Below are 14,438 nucleotides of genomic sequence, written 5' to 3'. Positions count from 1 at the left end.
TGATGTTTTCTGTAAGGAGTTGAACAATAAAACTGACTGCAAAAGAAAATTGGGAAGTCATGATTTAAAGAAAAGTAAAAAAAAAAACGTCTTTGTTTTGTTGTATCACAGTGAATAAGTCCACACACACACACATCTACGTGCACACAGTCATACAGTTGTTGCTTCCTTGTTGTCTGTCAGGTCTGTTTCTAAAGGTGTCCCCGTTTGTTGGTTCTCCACTACATCCTCTTTTTTCCTGGGAACGAAAACACACATAGAATTAATCATTTATAGTAAATAGAAAACACTTACGTTGCATTAATTCCTCCACGTCAAATTTGATTCAGGTGAATCACTCATTAAGTTTGTATGATATTCAGATAATTGTTCTTACACTCATTGGTACATTTAATTCATTGACATGTAAGCCCTTTGCAATTTTACTCTAAAATGAAGCATCAGTTACTTCATAAAATGACAACTATGAAAAAACAAGTTTGTCAGTGGTGTAAAGTAAATAAAGAAAATGTACTTGCAGTTTTAAAGTACTACAGTATTTGTTCAGCTAATCAGCTAATTATTATGTCACTACCTAACAATACATTTGTTGGTCCAATAACATCACACACATAATAATCTAACACTTGGTGTGTTGTGTTGAGCGATGAAACGTGTTGGGAGTGTTGGGAGAGATTTCTCACCTGTTAGGAAACTCAACATCATCAATGGTCTCAGGGAGAGGAACTCCTCTGGTTTCAGGCAGCAACAACACCAAACCTCCAGCTATCAACGCGACCACCCCTGTTATGAATTAAAACCTTTAGGCTGGGTCGCACCAACAAGGATTCCATTTCTCAACCTGATTGAATCATGGTTTAACTGCAAATCATGTTGCATTCAGGTAGCAACTCTAAACTTACACTTCAGGAGGTTTATCTTTAAAATGGCTGCTTTTCTGAGATGGGTTGAGCAAAATAATAAAGTACCACAAAGATATTTAAGGCACATACTTAATTAAGCTAATTGAGTTTATGATTTTTGTTATCTTCTATCTTTTGGCCATATTGCTTCAATAATTCAGCCGACTAGTTTTTCTCAAAGGATGAGAAAAGGATGAGCCATCACAAGGACATTTAACTGACTTTTTAGCTATATTTATTTATTCATTCATTCATTTTAATAATCTGGGTAAGCAAGTATCTCCATATTGATTAAACTAGTTAATGTTAGTTTAAACTTGTATTTATTATATAGAGAGATTAGTTTTAATTGTGCTACAGAGCTCTGCTATATTGTAAACCTAGATTTGCTAAACTTTGATTAGAACTAATCTTAGACTAAAAGAATCCTTGTCGGTGCAACCCAGGCTTAATCGACAAACGTTGGGCTTCGCTAGTCAATAATATAATAGATATCGAGTGGTTTTATCTCTGTATGTGATGTGAGTGTGCCATCCTTAAAATGCTGTACATTCACATTTCACTTGTTGGAAATCTTCAGCAAAAAACAAAAAGATGAACAATTAAAATCCAAAAGTATTAAACAGCTGCAAGCATTGCATCCAGTTAACAGACATGGCAGTGAACCCAACAATGGCAGCATCACAGGATAATAAGAATAAAATCCATCAGTTGCAATCAATGATTAAGTCTGTTACCAGATAAATAAATCTACTGAATTTAATCATTTTGTGTGGGGGCCTTCCAATAAGCAATAACGTCTCAATCTTGTCCTCCACTATTTATACGATCAGAGTCGTCATTAGACTGATGACGTGATTCTTTGGGCACCAGTGCACAGCAGTTTAAAAATGTTCATGGCCACAATAAATACCTAGTAATTAATAATGTCAGAAACTCTATAACTGTAGGGCACAAAGGAGGCTCCAAATAAATGGATTATTTCTCTTTTCAGGGCAACGTTACGATCTGCAAGATGAAAGAGAAATAATATATCTACTTGGAGCCTAACAGTGTGCAGGCCTGTGTCTTGCATCTGAATGTCTTTACATGGATGTGCACACACTTGGTCCCTTTACAGAAACCTTTTAACAATCATCTGGATGCAATTATAATTTGAGAGCTACTGTGTTCTCTCCATTAAGATGTGGTTACATGAGGAAATTCAAAGAATGTGTGTGCCGTTGGAGCCCTCCTGACAACACTAAAAAAAGAATGAACTAAATGGAGATTTAAATGAATGCTTCACACAATTCATGAAGACAACATCACCTACTAAATAGATTCACAAGACAATAATTGTAAACTCCAAAAACTCTGTCTACCCCTTACACCTTTGATCCTGGAGCCACTGATCACCTGACCAGCGTTAGCATTACGAGACTATACATGGCAACTAAGTAAAAGCATGGGCGACAAAGATACACCGACATCTAATTCATATAAGAATACCCCTCCGCTCACGTTTGTGGCGGTGTCACAACCTACCGAAGATGATGAGCGGCAGCTCCAGCCAGATGACCGCCAGTCTGTAGAGCAGGAAGGGAGCTACGATGCCTCCGACGTCACACAGAGTGGAACAAACGGACACGCCCAGGTTCCTGTATTTAGTTAATGCAATTAACCAACATTTAGCAATTACACTGTAAATTCCAGCAACCCGTTCTCACTCACAACTCGCCAAATACTGCCACTTGGTTGGTGTCCCTCGGAGTCCGATACCGACGCACCCTTTAGCTACTGTATTTGACACTCCGGGCTTTCAACTAACTCCACTGTAAACCCACATGCGTCATTATTAGACTCTCAGAGCAACTGAGATAGTGTAAAAAGTGAGAAAGTCTGTGTAGGGTGGGTGGAGTGTGGGGTCAGACAGGTCAAACAGCCACAGGACTTTCACCCAGGAGACCCCTGTTTGTGTCCCGTGTGACACCAAGTCAATGTTTACTTATTTTACCAAAATGTTGTATTACATAACTTCCGTTCTTTGTCACGCCAGTTATGTAACAAGTTTACTTATTTTAACCCCAACCACAATCTTTTCCTCAGCCTAACCAAGTAGTTTTGTAGTAAACCTTAAACTTAAGCCTACTTTGGAAGTTTATTTTAAAAGAAGCGAAAACTTGATATGCCATTCCCGAAACATCCAAAATCTGACACTAGACGACGAGTTGGGAGTGAGAACATGTTGATACCAGAGCTGCTGTGTCGTGAATGTGGGTCAGTCTGACCTCACCTGACGTATGTCGGGTAGAGCTCGGTGTTAACAAACACCACCATCTCAAAGGCCATGGTGATCCCCAGCCGACCGATGCAGGCCACCACCGTCTTAAACCAGAACATGTCTGAGGCACGGAGACAAAAGAGCATTTACAGGATCGTGTCCATATTTAGAAAGTTGAAACTCAACCTTTTTTCTTTTTTAGAAAGAACATCTGTGCTGACTTTTATTAGATGTATAATGATGCAGGTCTTTGGCATTATCGTGTGGTTCTTTCCACTGACAAAGAGTAATCCTCACTGTCAGGGATCAAGGCGGTGATAAAGCAGGCGGCTCCGGCTACGATGTTGGCGGAGGCGAAGGGAATGCGCCTGCCAATGCGTTCAATGGTGAAGAGGATGAGGAAGGCAGCAGGGAACTCCACCAGGCCAGAGATGAGGAAGTCGATGTAGACGTTTCCTCCTGCTATCCCCACCCGCATGATGAGGCCTTGATAAACCACAGCGGTGGTGAACCTGAAAGAGACGCAAACCAGAAGATTCAATGTCGGCAACATTTCTTTGGCCAAACAAACCCGTGATTTCAGAGGAGTCTCACCAGATGAACATGAGGATGAAAGTGTGTTTTCTCATGTTTGGAGTTCTGATCAGGTCCAACAGAGAGGCAGAGGACGAGTCACCCTCCTCCTCGTCGGTCAGAGTCTGAAACAAGTAATCGTGATCCAGTTGTGACATGAAATTAGTACATTCGTACTAAGTATTTGTACAAGTATTTGTGTTTCCTTTCGTGAGAATTGAGATGTATCGATTTACCACAGAGCTGTTGAGTTTCCTCTTGTTCTCCTTAGCCATAGCTTTAGTGATCTCCAGAGCTTTGAAAGACTTGTTCTGAGAGATGAGCCACCTCGGAGACTCTGGGATAAACCTGAGATACGAAACATTTGACGGATACAGAAATCTCAGAACCCGTTCAACAACACACCTGCTTGTAATGGACGACCTGAGCTCGGTCTCTTTCTCAGTCTAATGTGTGTCTTCACACCGGGGACACAAAAAATCTCTGACATTGGACGACATGTTCAATATTTAAATCTTTTTTTAGGAGCAGGTGTGGGATGACAAAGAACATCTCTCAAATGATTACCGGCCGCAAATCCAAGGTTGGAGCACTCGCGATGAACAAATAATGGCAAGGTGATTTGTTCATTGTAATGCATTTGAGGAAAAACACTTCAGATTTAGTGAGAACCAAAAAAAACTAAAGCATGTGCTCTTACTTTATGACAAAGTGCATAAATACAGTCATTAAAGAGCGTGAGGGTCAGGACTATGACTGCAACCAAATCTACTGCCAGGACTATATTTGAATCTGGAATGAATGTAAGCTTTCTCACCAGTAGTAGGAGAGGAAGAGGATGTAGGGGACGGCGATGACGAGCTGCAGCCAGCGCCAGTCGGTGATGAAGTAGGCCAGCAGAGGGAGGAGGAGGACGCCGACACTGTAGACCATCTGGTACAAAATGCCCACCGTGCGTCTGTACTCCACTCCAACTATCTCTGTGACTGACAAGAAGACAGGAAACAAAACTCAACTAATTTCACCGAAACGAAGCGTGCATAGAGATATGAATGATTTACAGATCTCTCTCAAGGACTATTAAGAATTCTACCGGATATGACTTGAAATGTTTGTTAACTTCAGTTTTAGGAAACATGGAAAGTCATCATTACGCAGCACATATGCGGACATCCATCCTCCTTTGGCGCCGAAGCCAAAGATGCATCTCAACACCAGGATGGAGACGTAGTTCGGAGCCAAAGCCAGACCAATCCCTGCGATCGCGTTCAGTGCGTTGGACATCAGGAAACTGATCTTCCTGCCAAACCTGCAAAAAGAAAGACATGAGGCCAGGATTCCTTTCAAAATAAGAGACGCTTGAATGAACATAATAGGGTAAAAAGAAATGAACTAATAGATGTTGCCATGTAGATCTAGACCAACCTGACTGTCAGCTCTCTGCCAAATACAACTGCGTTACTAGTGATGGACGTGTAATTGTGGCCAATATGTGAGACTACAGGTGCTTATGAAAATAATTCAGTGCCTTACCTGTCAGCAAAGAAACCAAAAGCAAAGCTGCCAATAAGGAAGCCCAAATTGAGAGCCGCCTGGTTCATGTCCACCAACCATCCATCTGAACACACCAGGTTAAACTGGGACCAAAGGGAAGGCGGTTACATGTCTTTGTGTCTGTACAATTAAATATGAAAGGATTTACTTTGCAATTCACAGGGTTGCCAAACTGCAATTTGACCTACATTATGTGCGGGCTTTTGTTATTCATTGTGATACGTTTAGTGGGTTTTTTTGGTGATTGTAATCAACACAAATTTGCATCACATGCACTCAATTTCTCATCTCACCTCTGTGACAAAGGACTTCCGGCGTTCATACTGATATTCCCAGCCATTCTTAAAACATAAAAACAATACATTGCATTTATTTACCACAGATGGTAAAAGGACGCTTACACATCAGATTTAGAAAGGAAGGAGCCCTTTCAATCCCACCTAATGCTGCTTTGTTGGTGTGACTCTTTTACAAAAATGACCTTTAACTCTGCAAATCACTTAACACCACTGCCGAAGAGTTTTGTACTTGTCACAAAGCAAAGTATTGACTTTTACCACGTTAAAGCAACAAGTACATCTTAACATAATGTCAGGGACAAAGGCGTAGACATAACTTTTAAAGAAACGAAAACCCAGGCCTCTTCACTGTACGGTGAATATGAAGCGGAGGCCAGCAGCCAGTTAGCTTAGCACAGAGACTGGAAACTGTCTCTGTCCTATGATTACAAACTCACCCTATTAGCACCTGTTAATCTCACGTTTGATCAGTCTGTGGAGAAAAACAGCTCACAGCCGATAAGTAGTCTGGCACATAGCCCTGTGTATAAAGGCACATGTTTTTCTTCGTACATATTTAACCTGGTGTGGTCAGGCTAGGCCTACAGACTGCGGGTTAATTTATTATAGACCAGGACCAACTGCCCTTTTTTTAACCTTTGGACAGAGCCGGGCTAGATGTTTACTGACATGAGAGGGATTTTGATCTCAACTCTCAACCAGAAAGCAAATTTGTTTTTTTCCCCAAAAAATGTCAAACTATTCCCTGTTTCCAATGAATCCTTTAAATTAAATCAGGAAGCTGTGATCATGCTCATCATTTTAACGAATAATAGGCTACTCATTTTAATATATTTATTTTTTGAGATGTCATCTCACCAAACCATCCACCAAATCACAAGCAAGCTTTCTATGTTTGCTGCTGCGGAACCAAATACCATTACAGATGTAGATCAATCTCAGAGGTCTCACCTTGCACCCGGTCACTGGGACCTCACTGAGGTCCAGTTCCTGTGTATCGCAGGTGAGCGCTGTGGTGTTCCAGTCCACCTCGTACTGCTCACAGCTGCTCTGCTGCAGCACCCCAGAGATGTCGACCTGAGGCACCGTCAGCCTGCGACTCTCCGCCAGGCTCCAGCCGCACGCCTGCCTCCTCTCCGCCACCGCGGGGTCCCGACACCAGTGATCCGGGGTGAAACCCTGGAAGACGATGCCGACGTACACACCTGCGAAGGGCAATGACACCAGACAGAGCAGGGCGAAGATGCGCCGCTGACAGCGTCCGAAAGTGCCGGCCTCCTCCAGCAGGTCATCAAATGTCGTCATTGCTGCAGCAATGCAAGTTCTCGGTGTAAAAGATACCAAAACACAGTGAAGTCTTTACAGTTCAGCACACACTGGATCAGTGGAAAACTAACCAAAGTCTGCAAAAGATTTGACAGACTTCAAACCCCTCCTACCCTCGATCTGAGGCAGAAATCCAAAAGGGTCTGTTGAGAATGCAGTGGAGTCAAAAATATGTCTAACGGAGCCATACTGAGAATAACAGGATTGCACAATCATTGGATGAACTTCAACTGCACCAGAGCCAAAACAAACTCTCTTAGTCCGATTCAATGTTGCTATCAGAGTTCCTCAACTTTATGCACAATGACTGTGTTATAGGTTACAAGCTGTGCTCCTACTACGTACTCAATCTGTATGAGCATACTGCTTACTACATTCTAGACAGCATAGACCGGTTTTGCAACTGCAATGGTACATTTCTACTTAGTATATATTTCTACTGTGTAAATGCCTAAGCGCTTGTACTGTTGCTCTGAGCTCAGTACACCTTCACCCTTTGTGTTTAACATACGTGCTCAAATGTATCTTGCTGTTGGGTAATGGAAATATTATATTCTTATAAGTAAACAAGCTATCATAATCTTGCATCATGTAAACTTCTGATCCGTGCAGCAGCTGCCTGCACACATTTCTTCTTTAAATGAAACAGGATGTTCCAGTACACAGACCCCCACCCTTGATCACTCTCTATATAACTATGTGCAACTTAATCTCTGTAGCGCACACTTCTACAGACTCTGTGAAACTGTGCCTCTTCTTGCAAGAATAAATACTTCCATTTAAAAGTATTTTGACAACATTCTATATTTCAGCTTAGAAAGAGTCAACAGCGGGTAAAATAATTTTGCGTCACACACACTATGTTCCACTAGCTGTCTTAGCTGTTTCTAGTCTAATAGATAAACAACTGTTACAGGCCACATTCAGGTAAGCAAGCAAAATAGCTGTGATGAACGTACCTTTTGCGATTTCAGTCTGAACGAGCTGCTATTGCTCTGCTGAGCAGCGGCTCAGTGGGCCTGCTCAAAGGCTCTCACTCCTTTTTTGGCACTCCAGCAATAATGTAACTTGAACTCACTCAGACAGACAGGATCTTTATTTACATCAGGGACAATGTACAAAAAATACATTAATCTCAAAAGAGAGAAGAGATTAAGTTAACAGCTAATTTCCATCTCCACACATAAATGTCTGTATTTTGCCGTTTCTTACTGACAATCTGTTTACATGTGCAATTGTTTAAAAAACAAACAAAAAAAACACATCTTCTCTGCACGACATGACGATATCAATCACAATGTTACTGACCGCGCCAAGTCCCACAAAAAGAGCGCCTGCAACATTGACTTTGTGGACAAACCATGAAATTACAAATTTATGTCATTGGGCCCAAAAATACATTTTCCCGTAGACTTTGTTTGCGGTAAATCAACTTCCCAGTATTAAGACTTGAATAGCCCTTATTCATTGGGTCCCAAAGGTTGTAAAATGCACATATAGCTGAATCCAGAGTTATTTTCCTCCCTCTGTTAATGCGAATGAGCCCGAAAACGAGGCTAGACCAAGGGCTGGGAGGCGGGGTTAAAGGGAACGCTAAGTGCGCTTGCTCTACGGGACCATGGTTGCAGGAAATTTACTACCCTGGAAGTCAACGTTTTCTTTGCCTTCATGTGCCACTCGGTAACTTTCATAGGAATGAACGGAGCATAAATAAATACTTTGGTCAAAGGAGCAGATTAAACAGTTGCTGGTTCTTTGTTGGTTGACACGTCGCTGTTGGGCAGCAAGTTGACCAACTGCTGTTTCTTCAGTGCAGCGTTCTCCTTCACTCTGAACACACACAGAATGACATGATGTACAGAGCTGCAACGACTAATTGATCAACAGAAAATTACGTGGCAACTATTTTGGTGATGAATTTATTGTGTCAGTCATTTTTTTTAGCAAAAGTGGAAAAAATTTAGTTTTTTTGTCATTAATAAATAAACATCTTCGCTGGACTGTTGGTCAGACAGAACAAGACATTAGCAGAAGTCACCTTGGACTGTGGGAAATTAATTATTAAGAAAATAATCTGGAAGGTTAAAAGTTAATTCAAGAACCTCATTATTTCAGCAGTGCATACTCACTTTTCTGGGAACTCGATGTCATCGATGGTCTCGGGCAGCGGCACACCTCTGGTCTCAGGAAGCAGCAGCACCAAACCACCGGCCACGAAAGCCAAAGACCCTGAACAACACATCATCAGCTTTTAGAAAATATCGATATCAGTCGGTCAGACCGTAATCTAATTCATCATCCGTTTAAAATGTGCCGCTGACACCGACGGTATCAGAAAGTTTTATAAAAGTGATGAGATACCGGAATGCGTTACGTATAAAATACCAGCATTTAGAGAACATCTTCATCTGTTGCAGCTGTCTTTGGTACAGACTTCGGAAAAATACCTATGAAATGTTCTCGCTCCATAACAATATCAAACCCACCAAAGATGATGAGCGGCAGCTCCAGCCAGATGACCGCCAGCCTGTAGAGCAAGAAGGGAGCTACGATGCCTCCGACGTCACACAGAGTGGAACAAACCGACACGCCGAGATTCCTACGGACAAAAGAAAACAACCAGCACATATTTACTCTCCGAAACACTGTTGTCCGGTGGATCTTCTGACACTCAAGAGATGCATTTTTCCTTTTGGTTGTTTTGTCGAACAAGCTAAAAGCCGCTTGCTAAGCAGCCCCATGAGGCTGTAAAGCTGATTACACACAATAAAAAAAAAACTCCTAGATGGTTGAAAAATGTGTATAGTAGTGTAGCAGGGGTGTTCTATATTTTTTCCCTCGAACCAAAAGGCAATGGGAGTCTTCCATTGGATAGTTACACGTTTTGTTCAGCAAATTTGTATGATTTTTGAAGCGTGAACGCAATCGCCAGAAGTAAAAAGCAAGAAAAGTAGGCTACAAACAAACTACACCACGGTCACATGACGTCATGTCACCACCACTACGCTAAAGGCGAACTAAAGTTCAGCATGACGACGTTGAGAAGTCTCCTTTACCCACTTGTTGGCAACAATCTTTTTTTTTTTTGGACTTCAAATTCACAAGTAGGGTATTTACTAGCTAAAGCTAAAAACTGTCAACTGTTGGCATGAGCAGTAAAAGCCACCAGGGCTAAACAGAGAACACAAATATTGAAAGAACAACAAAAATCTGAGCAGTGATTGCTTGAATGTAGCTGCTGGATCGACTAGAGTGGGCTGGTTGTGGTTGTCAAAACTAGGCCCTTTTTAGATATTTATTCGGCATTTCAATCCAAAGTAACTCACAATAAGTGGGTTCAACCTTGGCACACACAAGAGCTAGATGACATTTTGAAAATTGCACCCCTCCCGAGCAAAACGGCCGAGAGCGTGTACAGTGTGTACCATTTTACCTGACAAACGTCGGGTAGAGCTCGGTGTTAACAAACACCACCATCTCAAAGGCCATGGTGATGCCCAGCCGACCGATGCAGGCCACCACCGTCTTGAACCAGAACATGCCTGCAAGGACAGAGAGGAACGTAAATCGGGTGACACCTGAACACCTTGTCCCCCATCTCCACCTGTCGCCCGAGACTCACTGTCAGGGATCAAGGCGGTGATAAAGCAGGCGGCTCCGGCTACGATGTTGGCGGTGGCGAAGGGAATGCGCCTGCCGATGCGTTCGATGGTGAAGAGGATGAGGAAGGCAGCAGGGAACTCCACCAGGCCAGAGATGAGGAAGTCGATGTAGACGTTTCCTCCCAGAATGCCCAGCCTCATGATCAAGCCCTGGTAGACCACAGCACTGGTGAACCTGGAGGAGACAGAGGGGAAGAATTATTTAAAGCTCCTAATCTATGTTATTGTAGACGACCAGTCCGTTTAATTTAAGCATTACAAAGACCCATGTTTGAAAAAAGAAAGGGGAAAAAAACGTGTAAACTCCATTTAACTTATAAATGATCACTTATAACTACTAAAATAAAAACACTTACCAGTTGAAGCTGAGAATTAAAGTGTGTTTTCTCATTTTTGGAGTTCGGATCAGGTCCATGAAGGAGGCAGCGCAGGAGTCGGAGTTATCATCTGTTAGCTTCTGCAGGATCAATATTACATTATGAATTATTTATGCTGCTAATATGAAAGATCAACTGTTTTCCTCTTTTTGTAATATTACATTTTAAACACTTTACAATCTGTAATGCTTAGACTCTACTAGGAAGAAGAGGAACAGATTTCCACATATTCTACACATTTTTATTCATATTTCACTTAATTTTATTCGAAATAACATATAAAGTGCTCCAGAAGCTTCTATTCTGCAATGCATTAAATGCAACAGTGTGTAACAGACTGTCAAATTGCTGTTGATTTGCAATTACAGATTTAGAGGCACTTAAAGGTCTAGTTTGTAGGATCTGGCGGCATCTAGCGGCGAGGGTGCAAATTACAACCAACAGCAGCAAGTGCAAAAAAATACATAGATGAGATAAGCAACTTCAAAAAATATAATAAAAAATACAGCACATTAAACGTAATGCGCACCTCATGTGTAAATTGAGGCATACGACAATAAACCGTAAATAAAGTGGGGAGAAAAGGAAATTGTAATAAATACATTTAGACTTTCTGTAACTGCTTTAAGTGACGTGGACACAGTCTGATCTTGTGTCTTATGATGTGTTTTGTCTTTGCTAAACCAGCAGCTACCTCGATGTCCGTGGACAGGGTCCTCTTGTTCTCTTTGGCCATGTCCTTAGTGATCTCAATAGCTTTGGACTTTTTGTTCTGAGAGAGAAGCCATCTTGGAGATTCTGGGATGAACCTGCAAATACAGACACTTTCATGAAGGAATGACAACTTATTTGATCTTCCAACGGAATTTCTGTTTTTTAAAATCAAGGAGGATTAATCCAATGAGAGTTTGTAAATCACAAAATAAGAATTCTGGCAGTGTTTATGTTTCCTCTTGAAAATCTTCTCTTAACATAAAAGGGAGGTTCAAGACTTCACTTCCCGTTTCAAGCACAAAATAAAAGCGCAGCCAGTGTTTCTCACCAGTAGTAGGACAGGAAGAGGATGTAAGGGACAGTGATGACGACCTGCAGCCAGCGCCAGTCGGTGATGAAGTAGGCCAGCAGAGGGAGGAGGAGGATGCCGACACTGAAGAACATCTGGTAAAGGACTCCCACTGTGCGTCTGTGCTCCACCCCCACGATCTCTGTGACTGAGACGGAAGAGGTGAAACGGTTTCACATTTCGAGTAACGCCACAGATGTGTTTGCGGTTTCTTGAACCTTGTTGAACTGTACATCCCAGCTGTGAGGTTAAACGTTGCTCTTACTCAGCACGTATCCGACCATCCAGCCCCCTTTCACTCCGAACCCGTAGAGCGTTCGGAAAATCAGCAAAGCCACATAGTTTGGAGCCACGGCCACCAGGATTCCTGCGATACCATTGAACAGGTTGGACATCAGGAAAATGATTTTCCTGCCAAACCTGAAGGCAGAGACACAAAGAGGCATCAGTTAAAAAAAAAGATATAAATCTTGTAGCAGCAATGCTTCAGTGGCACCGTGCAATAGTAAAATAAATGCAGCATCTCCTGTCTGAACTTGTTCTCATTTACTCCATTCAAATGAAACCTGGGAGACAGAGGACGGACACACAAGTGTTACAATGGGTTTGACTGGCCTGGTCGTCACATCTTCATCAAAACGAATCATAGCCTTACCTGTCGGCCAGGTAGCCAGTTGCGATGCTCCCAACCAGGAAGCCCACGTTGAGAGTGGCCTGGTACATGTCCACCAACCATCCGTCAGCGCACACCAGGTCAAACTGGGACAACACACAGACAGACAAAGTCAATCATAGCATTTATTTATCATCTCTTTACATATATTTCCTTTAAACTTTCTTAAATGTGGGTAAACTAAAAATTGTGTGCATGTTTGTGACTTTTTTTTGTTGTTCTCGTAATTTTCCTCTCGCAAATAAAGCAAATAAGCCTATTGTCTGACTATTCCTGTAAAGTAGCAAAAAACGTCACATTTTTTTACAGGGACGTCCAAAAAAATAAAAGCCAAAATTGTTTATTGTATTTGCTTACTTACCTCTGTAACGAAGGAGCTCCTGCCCTCATAGTCGTACTCCCAGCCACCTTTGCAGGCACCTGTGGGAGTTCTGCTGAGGTCCAGTTCCTGTGTATCGCAGGTGAGCGCTGTGGTGTTCCAGTCCACCTCGTACTGCTCACAGCTGCTCTGCTGCAGCACCCCAGAGCTGTTGACCAGCGGCACCGTCAGCCTGCGACTCTCCGCCAGGCTCCAGCCGCACGCCTGCCTCCTCTCCGCCACCGCGGGGTCCCGACACCAGTGATCCGGGGTGAAACCCTGGAAGACGATGCCGACGTACACACCGGCCCAGGGCATGGACACCATGCACAGCAGGGCGAAGATACGCTTCTGACAGCGGCCGAACTGCCCAGCTTCTTCCAAGATGTCGTCAAAAGTGGTCATGGCTGCAAAGGTGGTTTTTTTGTTTTGTCTGTCTCTAAAAAAAAAACCTGACAAAACAACTCTAGTTGCAATCACAGCGTCTCAGCATCTACAGTCTTGACAGTGTGAACGCCGAGTCTGCCGCTGCAGTGACCACATGTCTGTCCTTTGGGTTTTAAAAAGGGACCAGCAGGAGCAAAGGTCCACAGACAGACGTTTTTTTTTTTTTTCAGACGTCAGACCAGTTGTGTAAACGGCCTACCCAGAGATTCATTAACATGGACCTGCTTGTGCAGCCCGTCTCTCCATGTCATGCATGTGTGGGCACACATAAATGCTATTAATCAGTCAAGATTTCTTTTTCACATGAAGATGTGACATCTGTCATGTTGTCTTTGCAGCTGGGGAGCCGGCAAAAGGATCATGTTCAAGTCACCATGCAAAGGTGGGTGGGACCTGAGGGATTGGTGCTATCAGTTCGCCTGTTCTGTAACGGTCAGAGCTGTCTTTAAGGCTTCAGTCTTTTGTTGACAAAGATGAATAAATGAGACAGTCATTCAAACAAGTCCAATCAAAGTCTCAAGTTATTTAAGTCAAGTCCGAGTCTAATTTGATGTCATTCAACAAGTCAAAGTCAAGACCATCAAGACAAGTGCATGTCAAATCTCGAGTCCTCCCAGATGTTCCCAGACCTTCGAAACAAGCGCATGTCTAAAGTTCTTTGGGACGAGTCCAAGTCATTCAAACTAGTCCAGATCAAGCCATTAGGTCCAGTCCAAATCACCAAAATCTCAAGTCCTCCCAGATGCGTCCAAGACAAGGCACGAGTTCTCAGAGACAAGTCGGAGTCTCAAGTTCATCAAGAGAAGTCCGGGTCAAGTCTGGGTTCCTTCAAACCAGGTTGAAGTTGAGTTTAAAATGATTTGAGACAAATCCACCAGGATGAGTGCAAGTCAAATCTCGAATCCTCCCAGATGTTCCCAGACAAGTCTACAGTTCTTCGA

General features: G+C 42.6%; 1 protein-coding gene across 1 annotated transcript; it reads right to left on the bottom strand.

Annotated features, from left to right (window-relative positions):
• Positions 1 to 104: 104 nt before the first annotated feature.
• On the bottom strand, positions 105 to 13,455 carry slc22a2 (solute carrier family 22 member 2; the record flags this gene model as incomplete). The annotated part of the gene is given in 22 exon segments (XM_079180667.1): positions 105 to 238; positions 684 to 783; positions 2,430 to 2,542; positions 3,178 to 3,286; positions 3,463 to 3,677; positions 3,760 to 3,863; positions 3,975 to 4,086; positions 4,556 to 4,724; positions 4,893 to 5,047; positions 5,272 to 5,375; positions 5,586 to 5,633; positions 6,543 to 6,915; positions 9,047 to 9,146; positions 9,404 to 9,516; positions 10,351 to 10,525; positions 10,528 to 10,754; positions 10,936 to 11,036; positions 11,651 to 11,765; positions 11,999 to 12,167; positions 12,285 to 12,439; positions 12,675 to 12,778; positions 13,054 to 13,455. Coding segments are annotated over 22 exon segments (3,351 nt in total). The 3' UTR covers positions 105 to 150.
• Between the last annotated feature and the right edge of the window lie 983 nt (positions 13,456 to 14,438).

The sequence above is a fragment of the Pholis gunnellus genome (genome assembly GCF_910591455.1).
Source record: "Pholis gunnellus genome assembly, chromosome: 19".
In the NCBI taxonomy this organism is placed as follows: Eukaryota; Metazoa; Chordata; class Actinopteri; order Perciformes; family Pholidae; genus Pholis; species Pholis gunnellus.
This window is presented reverse-complemented; position numbering and strand designations above follow the sequence as displayed.